Here is an 18,626-nt window from a genome sequence, read left to right as displayed (position 1 = left end):
TCTGCAGCGCCTCTTGCTGATTTCACCTCTGCAGCGCCTCTTGCTGAGCTGATTTCACGTTTATTGACTGTCTGAGAGCTTATAACATAAAACTATCAGAGCTAGGAAAGACCTTACAGAATAGAACCTGAACGTCAAAGCTAAGACTTGGGCTTTAGCACAAAGAACCCAGAATTTGTTCATCAGGTCGGATGGCTCTGAGTCTTTAGAACACAGTAAGAGACTAAGAGAAGATGGTTATGTGAGAGCTCAGAACATGGAATGTCTGAGACTGAAGGGAACTGATCTCAAGCACGGATGGGTATTACAACATAGACATGGACCATTAGTGTGTGATGGGAGGGACCTGAAGATGAAACATATCAGAAGGGACCACTGAATAAAGACTGCTGGAAATGAGGAGGCCATTTGAAGAAAGAATGTCATAGCTTAGAGAAGCCTTAGAGAATAGCACGTCAGGGCTGGCTGGGCCTTAGAACTAATGAGGTGGATGGGGCATTAGGGCATCAGAGAATATCAGAGCTATCAGGGACCAGAAACTGGAGAACCCAGATGCTATTAGCTAGCTAACACTGAATGTCGGAGCTGAGTGTGACCTTAGGGCAGCTTGGTATAGTGGAAGAAGCATTAGTTGGGGGAGTCAGAGGACCTGAGTTTAAATCCCAGTTCAGCCACTGACACCTCCCTAGACCTCAATTTCCTCATTAATAAAATGGTGGAGGGGCTGGAGTATTAGACTGGTTGATTTCTGAGGTTCCTTTTGGCTCTATATCTACGATCCCAGAAAGACAAAGAATGTCTCACTTGGGAAGAGTCTTAAAATGTGGACCATAGAATGTTGAAGCTTGTATGAGCCCTGGAGCATTGACTGTCAGTGCCTAGCTCACACAGTATAGAAGAACAATATTGGGAAGGAACTTAGACTGTAGACTGACAGAAAGGGCATAAGAAATTAGAACACAGACCGTCAGAATTGGGAGGGTGCCTTAGAACATAGAGGGAAAAACATGCCAATCATGGGCTTTAAAAGACAGGCTATAGAATGTTATACTGGGAGTCTGTCAAGCATTTATTAGTCTACTATTATATGCCAGACACTGTGTTAAGTGCTGGGGATACCAAGAAAGGCAAAAGACAGTCCCTGCCCTCAAGGAGCTTACAGTCTAACTGGGGAAACAACATACAAACGACTATGTACAAACATCACACTGTGTAAATAAATGGAAGGTATTCCACAGATGTTAGGCACTAGAGTTAAGGGGGACCTGGAAAGACTTCTTGCACAAGGTGGGGTTTTAGTTGAAACTTTAAGGTTGCCAGGAAAGCCAGGTGGATGGGAATAAAGAGGGAGAACGTTGTTACTTTCTCTAGTCTTGGGAAAGTCTTGCTGGGCAGTAAAAAAGAGAAAAGAGAAGGTTCTAGCTTGGAGAGGCTTGAAAACCTAGAACATGGTGTTGGAACTGGAGACCTTGGACATAGAATGTAGAGATGGAAGGGACCTTTGCATCAATCGATCAGCTACATGCCAGGTACTGTGTGGGCAAAAAATGAAAATTCTTTGTCCTCAAGGACCTGACATTTTATTAGAGTGCAACACATACACATGTAAATGTATACCTAGAACACGGATTGTCAGGATTGGCCGGGCATGTCGGAGGGTAGATTGTGAGAGGTCATCTTGTCCAAACCTTCAAGAACTCGAGACCCAAGGAAGGGATGTGACCAAGGTCATACGTAACCTCTGGGCCTGTGCAGGATTTCTTTTTCACCTGCTGGGACACCTCCTTGGGAGCTCACATCCATTTCCTTTTTTGGTTTAGAAATGTCAATTGATAACTGTGTTAGAAATTCAGAAGCACGTTTGTTTTGTTGAAATACTTGTGTTTACTGTGGGAGAGATCCAGGGCAGGAGCTCAGCGTCACAGACATTTGGCCCTTTCGTTCTTTGTGATGGTGGCAAAATGTTCCTCAGCAAATTGGAATGGGTCACCCTCCCCCCTTGGTCTCCCCAGTCTGTATTTGCTCAGACTAGTTTTGGTAAATTAAAAACTAATAAATCCAATACCTCGTCAATCGACTGACAGCAGCAAAATGACGGAGGCAAACATAAACTCTGCCTCCTGGGGATCCTCACAACCCACCTGAGTTGCGAGATGCATGGAGATGCAGCGAGACCCGAGTCCGAGATGCCATGGTGCATCCTGACCGTAGGAACAGGGTTCACTTTCGGGCGCAGACGTGCGTTCACAAGCAGCGCTTGCAAAGTGCCTAAAGTTTGCAGAGCACTGCACGAATATTTCATTTGATCTTCGCCACAACCCTGGGGGGAGGGGGCAATGCCGTTATGACCCCCATTTTACAGCAGGGCAAACGGAAGCTGACGGAGACGAAGCGATTTGCCCAGGGTCACACAGCTAATGAGTGTCTGGGCAGGACTTGAACTCAGGTCTTCTAGCTCCAGGCGCAGTACTCTATCCTGGAGAATTACATTTGGGGGTCTTAGAATAGGAGGCCGAGGGCGGAAAAAGACATCGGCGCCCATTCCGACCAACCCCCACGCCGAAGCCCAGGTTGGAGAGTGACTTCTCGAGGCAGCATTCGAACCCAGCGCATGACTAACAGCACGACCGCTTCCTGCGGCCCCGCGGCCCCGCTGGGGACTTCCAGGGCCCGGCCGGAACAACAACACCCGCGTCACGTGGACGCGCGCGCCCACGTGATCCCGACGCGCGTGAACGACGTCGCATGAAGGACCCAGCCCTCTTCCAATCAGACGGCGAGGCCCCGCCCCGCCCCGGATCCGGCCCGGGTCCTCGAGGTAGTCCCCGTGCCGCCCGCCCACCCGGAGGCCGAGCGCCCCTGAAGGTGGGCCGGCCTCGCCGCTCGTGCCGCGTACTTGGCTGGGGGCTCCCTCCCGCCCCCGGCCCCCTCTGGCCGGACGCCTCTGTACCCCCACACCCTTGGAGCCGCATCAGGGAGGTGCCGGTACGCCGGACGTGACGTCACCCCGCGGAGCCGGAAGCGGCTCCTGAGGGAGGGAGGGAAGATGGCGGAGGTGGTGAGTCCGGGGCCCGGCGCGGGGCGGGGCGAGGCGGGGCGGAGGCATCCGCAGGACGGCGGCGACTCCCCCGGCCTCCCCCATTGACCGCGGTGTCTTCCCCAGGGCGAGGTCATCGAGGGCTGCCGCCTGCCCGTGTTGCGGCGTAATCAGGACAACGAGGATGAGTGGCGTGAGTGACGGGGGGCGGAGCCAACGGGCGCCGCGGGGGCGGGGCCTGGGCGATGGAGCCCTGCGGGGAGGGCGGGGCTTGGACGGCGATAGGCGTGGTTCCTTGCGAGGGGCGGGGCCAGACCGTACCTGGGAGGGAAAGAGTAAAGAGAGGGCCCGGGCTGGGGGAGGGGATGTGGTCTATGTGATCCTGGGGAGGGGGCCTGGCTGGAGGCCCAGAGACTTCCTAAGAGGGGGTAAGGGAGGGGTCAGTGGAAAAGGGGCGTGACTGATTCGAGGGTGAAGCCAGAGGTCTCCAAGAGTGGGGGCTTGGTGGGGTGTGGCTAGAGGCCTGAAGACCCCCCACCCCCACCCTCCTTCGGAGGGGTGAGACTTGGTCACCAGCTTAGGATGCCAGTGGTGGAGGGGAGGGCGGGGCTAGGAAACCCTAGGAGCCAAGGGGCGGGGCCGGGAAGGGGTGGGGCTTGGGGGCCTTGGACCCCCCCCAAGGGCAGTCCAAGGGCAACCTAGGGGGGGGGCGGGGGGCGGGGGGGGAGGGGGCAGGACCCAAGCTAGGGGGGGGGGGTGGTTTGGGGGAGAAGATGCTCTTCTCAGGAGAGAGAAGCCCAGGCCCAGGGTGGACCCCAGGTTCTAGGGGGAGGCCCGTGGCCAGCGCCCTCATTTAAGCCTCCTGCCTCCCCTGCAGCTTTGGCCGAGATCCTGAGCGTGAAGGACATCAGCGGCCGGAAGCTGTTCTACGTTCACTACATCGACTGTGAGTGCCCGGCCCGTGGTCCTTGGGCACGGGGCGGGGTGCCACAGGGTCAGGGAGATGAGAGGAGACCCTGGCGGCAGCCTGGCATCTGAACTTCTTCCCTTCTCTGCAGTCAACAAGCGCCTGGATGAGTGGGTGACCCATGACAGGCTGGACCTAAAGAAGATCCAGTTTCCCAAAAAAGAGGCCAAGACTCCCACAAAAAATGGGCTGCCTGGGTCTAGACCGGGCTCCCCTGAGAGGGAGGTGGTGAGTAGAAGCGGTATCCAAATCTGAGCCTGGAGACAGTTCCCAGGAGGATGGTCAGGCCCCGCCCCCATCTCACTTGTCCCTGTCGTGCTTAACCCATGGTTTTGGGGCTCCCGTGCCGCAGGCTGAGGATGAGAAGGGGAACAAGGCAGCTTTGCTATAGAGGCCGCAGCCTGGAGAGAGTTTGTAGAGATCAAGGTCGGGGTCAGAGGGAGGAGGTGGTGTCACTGAATCTTAGGTTTCAAAATTCAGTCACCAAACCCCACGTAGTTGGGGTGGGAAGCCAGCCCAAGGGGAAGGGGTGGGGGGGTGAACCCACCTGGCTGATGGGGGCCCCCTCCTCCCCTCCCCCTCGCTCCCTTCCCCCTCCCCCAGAGGAAGACCCTGGACCTATCTCTACAGCCGGCTTCGGCCCAGGCCAGTGGGAAGACACTGCCGATCCCGGTGCAGATCACGCTCCGCTTCAACCTTCCCAAGGAGCGCGAGGCCATCCCCGGCGGCGAGCCTGACCAGCCCCTCTCCTCCAGCTCCTGCCTGCAGCCCAACCACCGTTCCACGGTACCCTCGGATTCCACTCTTCACCTGGAGCTCCGGAGCCCAGCTCTCGTCCCCACTGTTCCGTGTGAGCTCGCTTCCCTCCGAGACCCAGGTCCCCTGCCCCTTTGACCCACCTCTCTCGGTCTCTCTCTGCAGAAACGAAAAGTGGAAGTGGTTTCGCCAGCAACTCCCGTGCCCAGCGAGACGGCGCCAGCCTCTGTCTTTCCTCAGGTGTGTGCTTGAGGCCCCCTCAGTGCCCCTGAGCCCGTGCCCAGGAGCCCCTCAGCTCACTCTGTCTTTCCCCCTCCTGTGTCTCCACAGAATGGCTCAGCCCGGAGGGCCCTGGCCGCCCAGCCAGGAAGGAAGAGGAAGTCCAACTGTCTAGGAACCGATGAGGTGGGTCTGGGGAGGAAGGACAGGAGGGAGCCGGGTTCTGGGGGGGCGGCACGCTCATCTCCCTCCCCGCCCTGCGGCCGCCGACAGGACTCCCAGGACAGCTCGGACGGAATCCCGTCGGCCCCACGCATGACAGGCAGCTTGGTGTCCGACCGCAGCCACGACGACATCGTTACCCGCATGAAGAACATTGAATGCATCGAGCTGGGCCGTCACCGCCTCAAGCCCTGGTACTTCTCCCCGTACCCCCAGGAGCTGACCGCTCTGCCTGTGCTCTATCTCTGTGAATTCTGTCTCAAGTACGGGAAGAGCCTCAAGTGTCTGCAGCGTCACCTGGTACGTGACCAGGCCTCCCGTTGTCAACTGAGTGCCTCCTATGTGCCGGGCACTGTGCAAAGCTCTGGGGAAGTGAAGAAAGGCAAAATCCCAGTCCTTGCCCCCAGGAGCTCACCATCAAACTGGGGACGTGAGCTTGAGTCCTTACGTGCTGATGAATAGAGAGTAGGTGGGAGGGAGCCTTAGCAGGGAGAAGCCAAGTGGCTGGGCCGGGCTGGGCTGGCCAGGCCAGGAAAGGCCTCCTGCAGCAGCTGGGGGTTGAGCCAGGGATCGTCAGAGGGAAGATGCGCTGGGCCAAGGAGGCCTCGAGATGGAGATGGAATGGCGTGGAGATGAGCTCCTGCTGCCCTCCCATCTGCCTTCCCCTGCTTCATGCACTTCCTTCCCACATCTGTTCCTCAGACCAAATGTGACCTGCGGCATCCCCCGGGCAATGAGATTTATCGCAAGGGCACCATCTCTTTCTTCGAAATTGATGGGCGTAAGAACAAGGTGAGTGGAAGTGGGAGTGTGGGGCTGGGTGGCAGTCGGGTCCCTCTGGGGCAGATCCAGCTCTGGACTGGCCTTGGACGATAAATTAGCAGATCCAGATGCTTTGCACACATACCGGCTAAACTGACACACCAAGTAAATTCCTAGAGGCAAGTGGAGGGAGGAACCCCCAATGTGACCATTTTGTTCTCTGCCTGAACTCATCAGCCCAGAGTTATAAAAGGATTTTGCAAAGGGCCCAGCAGTTCACCAAAGGTCTGGTCAAGGAGTTTGCATGGACGTCCTCCCTCTGGTGGCATCTCTGAAGCCTCCAGTGCTGTGGAGGAGTTGTCCCTGCTAAGGAGCCTTTGGCTGTGGCAAAGCGCCATAGGCCATTCCTGGCCCTGACCTGCGTGGACAGACCACGGACCTGCTCGGCGTCCCTCAGGGAGGCTTGAGGCCGAGGATGGGCCCTGGGCACGCCCATGCGTGGTCCTGATGGCCGCCCCCTCTCTCCCCCCAGAGCTATTCCCAGAACCTCTGTCTCTTGGCCAAGTGTTTCCTGGACCACAAGACCCTGTACTATGACACAGACCCGTTCCTCTTCTACGTCATGACCGAGTATGACTGCAAGGGCTTCCACATTGTTGGCTACTTCTCCAAGGTCAGCCCCTGGGGCATCCCAATCCCTTCCTGTCTGTCGTCCCCAGCGCTGCCCTTCCCCGGCTCCTGTCCTCTCCCTGGCCCACTGTCGTGCTCACGGTGCCTTTTCTCTCTCCTTTAGGAAAAAGAGTCCACAGAGGATTACAACGTGGCCTGCATTCTGACTCTGCCTCCATACCAGCGGCGTGGCTACGGCAAGCTGCTCATTGAGTTTAGTGAGTGTGGGAAGGGCGAGGACGGGCTGTCCAGGGCTGGGCATGGCTCTGGGCATGGCTCTGAGCATGGCTCTGGCCACAGGCCGAAGTTGCCGAGGTGGCCGCGGCCACCAGGGTTAGCCCTCGTACTGTTAGAAGGGGCCATGTGGAGGGAGGGAGGACCTATCCTCGCTGGGAGAGAAGGAGGTGAGCCCCCGCGAGCCACCTGGCGTAGCCGAAGCAGTGCTGGAGAGGACAGACAGGCACACGGATGCAGGAGACCGTGCTGAGAGCTGTGGTCGGGGCTTCTGGGGAGGAGGCGTCCCCTCCTCGTAGGCAGAGCCAGGCATGCCTGATTGTGCTCCTGTCTTCTCTGCCAATGAGAAAGATGTTTGACGGGCGGTGCCGTAACCCAGATGTCCAGTGATGAGTACGGCTCAGATGCACTCCATCCCGAGAGTCCCCAGGAGAGGAGGACGGGTGCAGGTGGAGACAGGGTGGGAGAAGGGCAGGTGTGGACGTTGTTTGGACCTGCCTGCAGGAGGGACCAAAGTCTGCGCCAGTTCAGTGAGTCCGACTGATCCCCGGGAAGGCTCTTGAGCATATCAGAGAGGTGCCAATGAGCACGAAGACAGAGAGGTAGCGAGTTCAGGAGAGGTCGCGGTCCTGCCTAACCAGGGCTGTTTCCTTTTTCTGGGTGTTTATATGAGTTTTCGCATACTGTCTGCTCCTGTAGAAAAGACAAGAAGATGCGGTGTAGACAACGAGAGAGGTAGAGAGACCTGGCCAGAGGGCTGCTCTCCCAGAATGGCGGATGGTTGAGTGTCTTCCTGGCAGGTCTGCAGGGGAGGGCCCCAGGGATCTGAACTTGACTCTGTGCTGGTCAGTGTTTTTCTCGGTGTCTTGGATCACGGCATAGGTGGCCTGCAGACAACACGGAACTCAGAGAGTTCTCACCCTGGAGGACAGAGTCAGGGCCCCAGAGGAGAGGCCGGAGTTGGGCAAAATATCATCAGACAGAATTCAGTAGGGACGAACATCGGGTCTTGCAGCTAGATTTAAACCATCATTCTCATGAGTGTAAGGTGTGTGTGTTGGGGGCGGGGTCCTTCGTGACTGTGAGCTCTGGAGGCGTCAGCCTTGAGATGGGGCTGCCGAGGAAGCCGCGCTACAAGATGCCTGGCCTCCAGGACGAGGCCAGCGATGGTCCCTCTGTCCTGGGCCCTGGTCAGATGTCTGGAGGCTTAGGTTTATTTCTTGGGGTCCCCGTTTAAGAAGGATGTGAAGGTGGAGTGTCCAAAGTGGGGCAGCCAGGATGATGAAGGGCCTGGAATCTAGAACCAGGGCATTAGAGAAGCGGAGATTTGGGGGGACGAGTCTTCCAGTATTCAAAGGCCTGCCTGCTGTGTTGGGAGGCCCCGGGGGGCTGTGCATGCGTGTTGGGAAGAGGCCATTGTGGGCCGCGCTGAGTGCAGCAGGCCCCCTCCACAGGCGGTGCTGGGGGTCCCACCTGTCAGGGATTTCTGGGATGACTCCTCACCCAGAAGCCCCTTTATTCCCCTTGTCCGCAGGAGGTCACTGTGGGCGGGGCAGTATCACACAGTGCAGCACTAGCTGGGAAATGAAAGGGCCTGGGCTTGAGACCAGGTTCTGTTCCTTCTGTCATTGCTTCACTCCCCGGATGTTTTCTGAATGCCTGCTGTGTGCTGGGCACTGGAGGCACAGTCCCTGCCCTCAAGAAGCTTGCATTCTATTGAGGGGAAACAGCATGGACAGAGAAAATGGGATAATGATACAAAGTGATCCCTCAGCATTTAGTAAGCGCCTACTGTGTGCCAAGCACTGGGAATACAAAGAAAGGTAGAAGAGAGCCCCTGTCCTCAAGGAGCTCCCAGTCTAATAGGAGACAACATGCAGATGTCTATGCACCAGCATCCATCCCAGCAAGATCTGTGCAGGGTAAATAGGAAAGGAGAGGGAAGGCCCTGGAAGTGAGAGGGCTGAGGAAGGCTTCCTGGAGGAGGTGGGCTTTAGTTGGGTCTTATCCTGTCCAGGTTTGGGGGATGGCCAGAGATAGGGCTTAGGGTAGAGAGAGGGAGGCAGCAGGAGGCCGGGGTCACCAGATAGAAGAGTACAGTAAAGGGTCAGAAGACTGGAAAGTGGGAGGGGACCAGGTTATGGAGGGCTGTGAAGGCCAAACAGAGAATTCTGTTGAGTAGGGGGTGACAGGATCAGACCTGGGCTTGAGGAAAATCTCTTCGGTGGCTGAATGGAGGATGGACTGGAGTGGGGAGAAGCTTGAGGCAGGCAGGCCCCCCCCACCCCCTCTGCCGGCAGCTCCTGCAATAGTCCAGGTGTGAGGGGACGAGGGTCTGCACCAGGGTAGAGGCTGGGTCAGAAGGGGGCACGTTGGAGAGATGGGCAGCAGCCTGGACGTGGTAGATGAGAGATGGTGAGGCATCCAGGCTGACTCTGGGGGTGGGAGTCTGAGGTCTGGGAGGATGGCAGTGCCCTCCGTCTAATAGGAAGGTAGCAGGAGAGGGCCCTGGGGGGAAGTTCTGTCTTGGACACGTTGAGTATGAGATGTTTACTGGCCGTCCAGGCCGAGATGTCTTAAAGGGCGTGGGAGGTCAGCAGAGTGGTGGTTGGGGCAGGAAAGGCAGATGTGAGAATCCTCAGCCTAGAGACGGCCATTAAACCCACGGGAGCTAATGAGGCCGCCAGGTGAAGTAGCCTAGAAGGGGGCCAGGCCAGCCATGAGGGACCCCAATGGTTAGAGGGCAGGATCTGGAGGAGTATCCAGCCAGGAGACAGAAGTCACTGAATTTGGCAGCTGAGAGCGCTAACATTGTGTTCCCATGTCGTTCCCAGCTTTGTTTTCCCCAAATCCATGTTCCCCCCAACCCCAGGATGGCTGGATGGTGGGTGGTGGCCGGGGGGCAGGTGTATGAGAGGCCTTGGAAAGGGCTTGGCGTGACCCAGAATAAACGGCCTGGGGGGAGGAAGGGAAAGCCCCAGAGACAGGGTGGCTCACTGCACCTCCCTGGCTGTCTTCCGTAGGTAAAGATGCCCCAGGCACTGGCTGTGGGCAGTGTCAGACTGCTGGGGAGAGGCCCCTAGAGTGCTGTGACGAGGGCCCTGATCTGTGCCCCAGACGTGAGGGAGGGTGGTCTATTTTGGATGGAGACAGGCCTTCTCTTTCTCAGGATTTCCCTCTTCTTCCTAAATTGTAGTTGGCCAGAGGGTTTCAAGTGCCGCCCCCCCCAATTCCTTCTTCCCACAGGGCTTGTATTTCTGAAAGTACTTTGATTTTTTTTCTTTTCAAAGCACTTTGTGGTCCTTCCTGACCGTCCTCCTAAGGATGGCCTGAAGGCTCCCCTCCCCAAGAATGTAGGTTCCAGCCGCCAAAGGCCCCCTTCAGTGGGAGAAGCCTGGCACAGACTCCCGCCCCCCCCAGCCAGCTCTTGTGGCTCAGGCCTGGCAGGTGGGCACACTTGGCATTGCCCACATCTCAGGTACCCTCCCGCTCCCCAGTGTTCTCCTTCCTCTTGCCTGCACCCCATTCTTGTTAGAGCTGGAATCAGGTAGAGGCACTTTACCTGCTGCTGAAGCAAGCCTTTGGAAGGCCCCTCACCTGCACCAGAGTGCACCACCTCCCCAGGCTGGCCAGACTCGGGTCACAGCTGCTGTTCCGCTGGCCTTTGGAACTGTCCTGGGACTATGCTGCCACCTCCTAGTACATTAGCCTTGAGTAAACAGGACAGCACCTTCCAGTGTTTGAGGGGTTCTCCTGTGGGAGTGGGGTCCCCAGAAAGCAGAGCCAAGAGCCGCCCAAGGAAGGTGCAGGAGACAGATTTTGGCTCAGACGATAGAAGGAAAAACTGCCTGACTCTTGGAACTGTGGGAAATGGGCTTCCTCAGGAGGGCTGTGGAAGTTGAGAGTGGGGTCAGTGTATACGAAAAGGACGTCTGGGCCAGTGCTGGGCCAGCCTAGGCCTGGCAGGCGGCAGGAACTTGCTCCTTTTGGGGGAGGGGCGGTGCCACGTCTGTTCTTTCTCTGAGAGCTGAGGTAGACGGGAAATGCAGGTGTAAGGAGAAGCTGGTCTGCTCCGTTATGCACTAGTTCAGGGCCGGCATCTTGAACGAGGGGGACACAGCCCCTCTCTGTGCCCTCCGGAAGGTCTCAGAAGCAGCCGGCCATTCCTCACACCTGAAGTCCCTGCTTTCCTGGGGGGGGTCCCCAGAAGGAGCTGTGACCTCCTCTGTAAAACTAGGGGGTCACATGAAGGCACTTCAGAGCCCAGGCGTCCATCCTGGCAGCCTCGGCACCGCAGACCCTTGCCAAGTGTCCCTCATTTCCGGGGAGCTTTCGAGTGTCCAGTGCCGGGGGGGCTGTAGACGAAGAAGAGTCTTCCCCTGACTTCTCTGTCCGCTTTCCCTCCAGGCTATGAGCTGTCTAAGGTGGAAGGGAAGACGGGGACCCCCGAGAAGCCCCTCTCGGACCTCGGCCTCCTCTCCTATCGGAGCTACTGGTCACAGACCATCCTGGAGATTCTCATGGGACTCAAGTCGGAGAGCGGCGAGCGGCCCCAGATCACGATCAAGTGAGTCCCGTCCCTGGGCGGGTGCGGGGTGGGGGTGGGGGAAGCCAGGCTGGCTCGTGACCCCCGTGCCCATGCCCCACAGTGAGATCAGCGAGATCACCAGCATCAAGAAGGAAGACGTCATCTCCACCCTGCAGTACCTCAATCTCATCAACTACTACAAGGTAGGAGGGCGGGCTCACTCCTCTGGGGATGCCGAGGCTGCTCCGGGGGCGGGTGACCAGAGCCTGCTGGAAGGGTACCAGCTCCTCCACCAGCGTGTCTTCGCTCTCCTTCCCCCACCGCTGGCCACGTCCGAGGTGGCGTCTCCCGACTGGTGGTTGAGAATCGGGTGGTTTTGGGTGTCGCCGAGGCCACCCCCAGACGTCGCTTCCTGTCCCGTGACCTGTTCAGCCCCTTCCCCGGGGGGATAGATGCTTTGCCCCCGAGGAGGGCAGCTGTAAACATGGGGTCCTGGCCCGCTGGGCCTAGGAGTGGTACAGCCAGGTCAAAGGGCACATACATGTGTTTTCAGTGACTTTCTGGGCCTCGTCCTACATGCTCTCCAGAGCCATGGGGCCGGCTCACAGCTGTGCCTCAGTGGGCTTCTTTCCCCAGAGTTCCTCTGACATATGTCGTTTACTCTTTTGCTGACTTTGCCCTTCCTTGAGTCCCAGTTGACTTGACCTGACTCTTTCCCTCCCCAAGGGCCAGTACATCCTGACGCTGTCAGAGGACATCGTGGACGGCCACGAGCGGGCCATGCTGAAGCGGCTTTTGCGCATCGACTCCAAATGTCTACACTTCACCCCCAAGGACTGGAGCAAACGGGGAAAGTGGTGACCTCCTCTCCACACCCCATGGCCGCTGGGCCTCTTCTGCCGCTTGCGCTGGACCGAAAAGGACCCTGGCCAGGGCGGGCCTTCTCCGGGCTCAGCTCAGCCTTGGGCATGTGAGCCACTGACATGGGAAGAGGAAGAGATGGGGGGCTAGAGACTGCCCACCTAGGGGCTGCTGGGGCTCAGGCCCACGTGTACAGAAAGCTGGGCAGCTATGTATAGTGATGGGGGGAGGGCGGGCTGGGCGGGGGGCTTTGTACAGGGGGCTGGGCGGGCAGTGTACAGTTGTTTTTTGTAAAGCGTGAGCCAGAGGGGCTGCAGGAGGGCACGGCCTGGGACGCTCCTTCCTTGTTCCATTGGCAATAAACTGTTTCTACAGACCCCGGTCTCCTTGGAGCCAGGAATGGGGAGATGCCACATGCACACACAATTTCCAAACTGAATTTTATTGGGGGGTGGGGTGTAGATGGACACCAAGTTCGGGCTCCAGCTCTTTCTTCAGTCATCCTCAGCCACAGGTGCATGGATCTGTAGGGGATAGACAAGAGCTGCAGGCCCAGGTCTGGTGCCACTACCCAGGACGGATGTGGGGGCAGGGCTGCAGGAGACCCCTGGGCTTGAGCCTGGAGAGAGGACAGGAAAGCCCTGGCGGCCAGTGGCTCGCTGCACGGATGCCGCTGCCCCCAGTCCAGGCCACAGAGGGCTAACGGGCGTTCCGGAAACTTGTCTGAATTGGGGGATGCCGCCCCAGGCCAGACACTGCTATCTAGGGTCTCCTCAGGTGGATGGGCATTGGGTGGGGGCATAGAAGAGGGCCCACGGAGAAGGGGCTGGGCGTCCCTGAGCTAGGACACTCACAGCAGTGGCCAGGCTGGGCCAGTTCAGGGCTCCGTGCATCCTGGCATCTGGCCCTGGGAGATTCTCCAGGCCCCAAAGGGTAAAGCTGCTGAAGGTACCGATGGCCTGGACGGTCCGATCCTGAGTCAATAAGGAACGACCTGTAACGCTGGGATGGAGCATCAGATCCTGCTCCCCCAACCCCCACCCTCACAATGCCCACTGACCTGTGGCCCCCGCCAAGATGCCCACTGACCTTTGGCTCCCGCCCCCGAGATGCCCACTGACCTGTGACCCCTGCCCCCGAGATGCCCACCGACCTCTGGCCCCTGCTCCCATGATGCCCACTGACCTCTGGCCCCTCTGACTTGTCTTCTTCCCGAAGCACCAGCCCCATGTAGCCGGAGGGCAGTGTCACCTCTTCTCCATGCAGGCTGCGGCCCCTGAAGGACACCACTGGCCCTGGGGCAGGGAGGGAACACCACAGGTCAGGGACATCATGTGACAAGTGACCCCTGCTCTACACCCAGCCCAGGGGGCCACCACACGTTCCCCGCGCCCCCCCCCCCCACGGGGACAGTGACTTTATCCAGGGCCTACAAAGACACAAAAAATACAGTAGGGAGGTCTCAAGTCACTTTCCCTCTCTGGGCCTCAGTTTCTTGCAATTTGTGAAATGAGCCACTCCTCTGCTCAGTCACCTTCCCTGGCTCCCCACTGCCTGCCCTGGAGAGGTCAGGACGTGCTCAGCCGCTGGGAGTGCCCCAGCTTGTTCCCTGGGCCTAGACTGCCGACTCCTCCTCCAGGAAGGCTTCCCAGATGCAGCAGGGAAGGGAGGAGGGTGAGGCAGAGAGCCGGGGTGCCGGCCCCTCATCATAACACTGTATGTCAGAGTCCTGTCAATTTGTGTCTCAACCCCCTCCCAGACTTGGGTCAGAAGAAGCAGCTGTGGGTCTGTGGGAATGGCCAATTCAAAGTCAAAGGTGCTGGGTTCAAATCCCTGCTGTCACTAATATAAGCATGAGGCCTTCTCGGGGGCCTCAGTTTCCCCATGTGTAAAATGAGGGTTAGGATCGATGGCCCACCAGTGAGCTCCAGGAGGGCTCTGCACACAGCAGGTGCTTAATAAGCGCACGAACTCGTGAACGAATGAGACTACCAGGTATTCGTCATCCCACCCCCCACCCCCCCTTGGAGGGAGGGGCCGGTCTCTGCACCTCCTCTGCCCCGCCCCTCGTCTGAGGGGACAGACAAATGAACAAACAGCAGGCTGGACTTCCCCGCCCACGCCAAGCCTGACTCCGATTCTGGGTGGGCCTCGTGGCGCCTGCGCACATGGAAGGCATGACGTCTACTAAGCGCCTCTCTCACTCCACCCCCTCCCCGTTATTCCGCGGGCCGATGGGAATTGTAGTCCCTTCCCGCCCAGCCCCACCGCGCATGCCCCTGGCACCTGAGGGCCCCGGCCGAATGGCCGGGCTGAAAAAGCGACTGACGGCGGCGGGCCCGTTGTGCTGGATTTCGCACGGCAGCAGGTGCAGCAGCGTCTGCGCCGCGGCTTGCACGGAGCTCGGCTGCAGCCGGATGAGACCAGGGACCGCGGGGGCTGCGCCGTCCGGCATCCCTTCCCTGTGCGCGTGCGCTGCTGCGGGAAACGCACTCGGAACTCGCGCCGAAGGCTTCGCGCCGCCTCTGCGCTTGCGCTCTACGTGCGACCCTATGGCAGCCGTGGTCCACCGCAGTCAGGCGCGCTGACGTCACCGACGTCACGGGCCGAAATTCACGGGAAGACGGAACTGGTTGTGGTGCTTTATGGGCAGCGTCCTGTAATTTCTCTAGTTCCGAGGCCTCCCGTGATTCCTAAGCCTAGGCCCGATTGGGGCTTTTACTGTAGCCCCCGAGGCCCTGCTGGCCCAGCCTTTCCTGAGAAGGGGACGGGGTCACGAAGCACCTGGAGGATCGATCAGGCGTGGCTTCATTTTTTTTCCCTTAAATTCAATTTTACTTATTTTCGGTTGCAATTCTCTCTCTCCCATCCGCAGAGAAAGCAAGAAAAACACAGCACGTTACATTCGTTGTCAAAGAAAATAATCCCGTTGGCCAAGTTAAAAAAAAGGCCCCTCTGCACCCCAAGTATCCCTCCCGTAGCAAGTGGGCAGTCTGATTTGTCCCGAGTCTGCCGGGGCCAACGTTCCTCGGTTTGCCTTTGCGATGCTGGTACCGTCTAAATCGTTCGCTGGTTCTGCTCACTTCACTTGGCATCCGTTCACACAAGGCCTGGTCCCAGGGAAGGCTGCTGAGACTTCTCCCGTGGGACGTGGGGGAAAGCTGCTTCCTTCCTGGGGCAAACCGGAGCTGTGGGGATCCTTTTCCTCTGCTTGGGGGCGGTCTGCCCTCCTGGCTGGAAGCTCCCCTTCAGGACTGCCCACTAGGGCTCTCCCTCATCCCGTGCTCCTGCCCTTGACTCCCACATTTAGGGAGGCAGCATGAGGTCATGGAAAGGGGGCATGGCCTTGGAAGCTGGGTGACAATGGGCAAGACACTTCCCCTCTCGGGGTGTTTCTTGTAATAGACCATCTCTCTCGAACCCTTTCAGCTCCAAACCTATGCTCCTGTGATCTCCGAGAGAGCCGAGATTGTTAAAACATGGCCAGCTGTGCCACCTAAGTGAAGGATTACTAGACTCAACGCTCAGTAAACATTTGCCTGCTGGGTCCCTCAACACTGTGTCAGCCCCACACCCACCCCTCTTTTAGTAGAGAAAAAAAAAAACAAAACTGTGGACTCTTCACCAATAAGCAAGCCTTTATGAACAGAGGGAATGAGCTGCAGGGGTCCCAACCTCCCCCTGGCCCTGCCCCTGTCCTCCCCAAACCAGTGTCTTCCAGCAAGGATCACCCTCCCTCCTCAGAGAGTAGCCCCCAAGCCTCGGAGATATTCCCCAGCCAGAGGCAGTATGGCCCAATCATCAGTCCTCAGGGCCACCCTTACCCCATCCTCCCCAGCAGCCTCCAGTTGCAGCAACAGCTGAGAGCTGGGGGGGAGCCGGATGGCCACCCGGTAACTGGTGGGGGGGGTGGCAGACATGACAAAAGGCTCCCAATGCTTGGTCACCAGAGTCTCTAGTGCCTGACCTTGCCAAGGGCCCCACATGCAACTCTCCGCTCCCCCAGGAAGGCAGGAGGCCCAGAGCTCCTGGAAGGTCGGAGGGTGGGTCACCTCTGGAGAAGGTGGCGGCAAAGGCAGAAAGAGGTCAGCAAAAGCTATGGGAAGGCTGGGCAGCTGTGCGTAGCAGGTGAGGCCACCGGGGGTGGCGTAGAGGACGCTGACGTCCAGGAGGGTCGGGTAGGGACGCCGGGGCTCCAGGGGAAGGAGCAGAAGCTTGGGGGAGGCACCAGGGCGAAGGCAAGGGACCTGCACGGCCTCCAGTGGCTCATAGTGTGGCCCCAGGACGCGGAAGCGGAGCTCCAGTGAGTAGAGGATCTCAGAGGCTTCCACTGTGAGGCCCAGGATCACGGGGGGCTCCTTGGCCTGCTGGGGAACCCGCCTCAGCTGCAGTGGGGCCTGGGCCTCCTGGACAGTCAGAGCTGAGGCAAAGCCCTCATTCTCCTCCACCAGGGAAGAGCCCAGCATGGGTGTGGAGCGTGTGGGGCCCAGGGCTGAGCCCAGCTTGGACCCCGACAGGTGGGTAAACAGGCTGTAATAGAGACGGCCCCGATCTCGGCTGTCGGGGTCATCCAGGCCCCGGGCCAGCTCCTGCAGCAGATTGGCCAGGTTCCGGGGGCCGGCCCCACTGAGGTCTGTCCCCCTTAGGAGGGCCCGGCAGGCCCCAAGAAGGGCCTGCTCCCAGGCCCAGTCCCCACCCTGGCCTAGGGCTGCCCACAGGAAGCCCAGTGTGGGGCCCAAGGGTTGGCCTCCAGCCACCTTGGTGAGAATCTGCAAATGCCACTGAAGGGCTTGGGCCCCACCGGCCCCAGCCACTGCCACCTGCTGCAGGGCTTTGCCCAGGGGCTCTGCCAGCACCTCTCCTGCCTGCTCTAGAAGGTCAACAAAATGGGGGGCCAGGCAGGGCCGGGCTTGGTACAGCTCTGCCAGGCCCTTTGTGAGCTGAGCCAGGGCCCCTGGGTGACTGGCTAAGCAGCGAGTAGCCAGGTAGGAGGCCCGGAAACAGAGGGTGACTGAACTCCGGGGGGCCCCTGGCTGAGCTGCCCCCTGCCTCAGGCTGGCCAGCAGCCCCTGGAGGTAAAGCAGGACCTGGTCCTCTGTGCCCTGGCAGTCCCTGCGCCCGTCGGCACCGAGCTCCTCCCCGCACAGGAGACACAGAAGATGAAGCCGGGCTAGGAGATCGGGGGGGTCCTGCAGCAGACTGGGCAGAAGACCTGTGGCCAGGCTGGGTGTGAGCAGAACCGGGGTGCCCTCCTCCCCGGCGGGCCCCAAGGGCCAGTTCTCAGGGAAGTGCAGGAGGCAGTGGAGGCAGAAGAGGCGGGCAGGGGACGGCAGGGCTGGGTGCTGGGCAGCGCCCACCAGCCTCCGGAGCAGCAGAGCTTCGTCCTGGGCCGTGAAGAGGGCCTCCCCGAAAGCATCCTTTGAGGCCAGCACGGCGTGCAGCAGGGAGACCCTGGCTGTGCCCAGCAGCCGCACCAGCTGCGGCTTCAGGAGGGCAGGGGGCTGACCGCGAACGGTCCTCAGCACCTGGCTCAGCTGCTGCAGCATCTGGGCCTGGGCCGGCGGGGTCAGCAGGTAGGAGGCGTCCAGCAGCTGGGACACCGCGGCCCGCAGCTCCCTGGCCTCGGGCGGGGTGAGATCCAAGGGGCCAGCGCTGGGCTCTGGCCTGCCCCCTTCCCGGCCTACAGGCGCTGCCGGATCCCGGACGTCCTCCCCGGCCAGGCTCCAGTCCCACGGCCCCGGCCACTGGGCTCCCGGGGAGTCCGGGCTCCGGTCACAGGCCTGGGTCTCTCCACCCCGGGGGCTGTCGGTTCTGGCCGCCAGCAGCCCGTGCAGCCCCGCTGGGGCCCCGGGGCCCGCGCGGGCCAGGGCTCCGAGGGCGTCGCGCAGAGTTAGCACAAAGAGCAGGCAGTGGGCTTGGGTACCCAGGGTGTCCTGCAGGGCCCGCAGCAGCCCCAGCTGGCCGGCCAGCAGCCCTGGGTGACAGCTCTCCAGCTCCCGGAGGCACTCGCACGCGGTGGCCCGCACGGCTCGCTGCTCGGGGCCCGCGGCCCGGCCTGCGGCCGCCCGCAGCAGCACGCACAGCAGGCGGGACGTAGCTGCCGACGCCGGAGCCAGGGCCCCGCAGGACGCCAGGACGCTAGTGGCGGCCAGCAGCAGGGGCCGGCGGAGGGCCGCGGGCCGCGGGGGCAGGAGGGCCAGCGTGTCCAGCAGCGCAGAGACCGCTGCCTCGGCTGCGGTGGGGTCAGGCCACAGCTGCGTGGGGAACTCCAGGATCGCTGCCAGCAGAGAGACCTGGGGAGGGAGAGGAGGGTCAGGCCGGACGCCAGGGCCGGGGCCGGGGAGGGTCCCGAGAAAGTCAGGGGGTGGGGG

The 18,626-nt window shown here is 59.9% G+C and overlaps 3 protein-coding genes across 5 annotated transcripts in view; 1 reads left to right on the top strand and 2 right to left on the bottom strand.

Moving 5' to 3' along the window:
* The first annotated feature begins 2,954 nt into the window (after positions 1-2,954).
* On the top strand, positions 2,955-12,477 carry KAT5 (lysine acetyltransferase 5). Of its 3 annotated transcripts, none has more exons than XM_027856203.1 (14): positions 2,955-3,058; positions 3,164-3,230; positions 3,915-3,983; positions 4,096-4,232; positions 4,608-4,790; positions 4,926-5,000; positions 5,091-5,165; positions 5,253-5,501; positions 5,904-5,993; positions 6,496-6,636; positions 6,757-6,850; positions 11,274-11,433; positions 11,516-11,597; positions 12,121-12,477. In XM_027856203.1, the coding sequence occupies exons 1-14, from the start codon at positions 3,047-3,049 to the stop codon at positions 12,253-12,255; spliced, it is 1,569 nt and encodes a 522-aa protein (XP_027712004.1). In that variant the 5' UTR covers positions 2,955-3,046; the 3' UTR covers positions 12,256-12,477. The 3 variants fall into 3 exon arrangements, with proteins under 3 accessions (XP_027712004.1, XP_027712001.1, XP_027712002.1); XM_027856200.1 differs by having other exon boundaries at positions 2,969-3,058; positions 4,635-4,790; XM_027856201.1 differs by lacking the exon at positions 4,608-4,790 and having other exon boundaries at positions 2,970-3,058.
* A 201-nt stretch (positions 12,478-12,678) lies between these two features.
* RNASEH2C (ribonuclease H2 subunit C) lies at positions 12,679-14,752 on the bottom strand. Its single transcript, XM_027856208.1, has 4 exons — positions 14,542-14,752; positions 13,441-13,550; positions 13,110-13,229; positions 12,679-12,779 (listed from the first exon to the last, which is right to left on the bottom strand). The coding sequence occupies exons 1-4, from the start codon at positions 14,708-14,710 to the stop codon at positions 12,750-12,752; spliced, it is 429 nt and encodes a 142-aa protein (XP_027712009.1). The 5' UTR covers positions 14,711-14,752; the 3' UTR covers positions 12,679-12,749.
* Positions 14,753-14,858: 106 nt separating this feature from the next.
* The window catches only part of AP5B1 (adaptor related protein complex 5 subunit beta 1), a 4,030-nt gene continuing 262 nt past the window's right edge, over positions 14,859-18,626 (bottom strand). The window contains exon 2 of the mRNA XM_027856199.1: positions 14,859-18,548. Within this exon, the coding sequence (XP_027712000.1) occupies positions 15,996-18,548 (2,553 nt within the window). The 3' untranslated portion in view covers positions 14,859-15,995. The remainder of the gene's footprint in view (positions 18,549-18,626) is intronic.

The sequence above is a fragment of the Vombatus ursinus genome, unplaced genomic scaffold, assembly GCF_900497805.2.
Source record: "Vombatus ursinus unplaced genomic scaffold, bare-nosed wombat genome assembly UNPS02011369.1, whole genome shotgun sequence".
Lineage (NCBI taxonomy): Eukaryota > Metazoa > Chordata > Mammalia > Diprotodontia > Vombatidae > Vombatus > Vombatus ursinus.
Note: the sequence above shows the minus strand (reverse complement) of the source record. Positions and strands in the feature narration are given on the sequence as shown.

Coding starts and splice junctions, on each gene's coding strand:
- KAT5 (XM_027856203.1), top strand. Junction 4,233..4,607: donor GCTCCCCTGAGAGGGAGGTG/GTGAGTAGAAGC, acceptor CCCCTCCCCCAG/AGGAAGACCCTGGACCTATC. Junction 5,502..5,903: donor AGTGTCTGCAGCGTCACCTG/GTACGTGACCAG, acceptor TCTGTTCCTCAG/ACCAAATGTGACCTGCGGCA.
- RNASEH2C (XM_027856208.1), bottom strand. CDS start 14,710: ATGCCGGACGGCGCAGCCCCCGCGGTCCCTGGTCTCATCCGGCTGCAG. Junction 13,551..14,541: donor CATTCGGCCGGGGCCCTCAG/GTGCCAGGGGCA, acceptor TCCCTGCCCCAG/GGCCAGTGGTGTCCTTCAGG. Junction 13,230..13,440: donor ACAAGTCAGAGGGGCCAGAG/GTCAGTGGGCAT, acceptor TTATTGACTCAG/GATCGGACCGTCCAGGCCAT.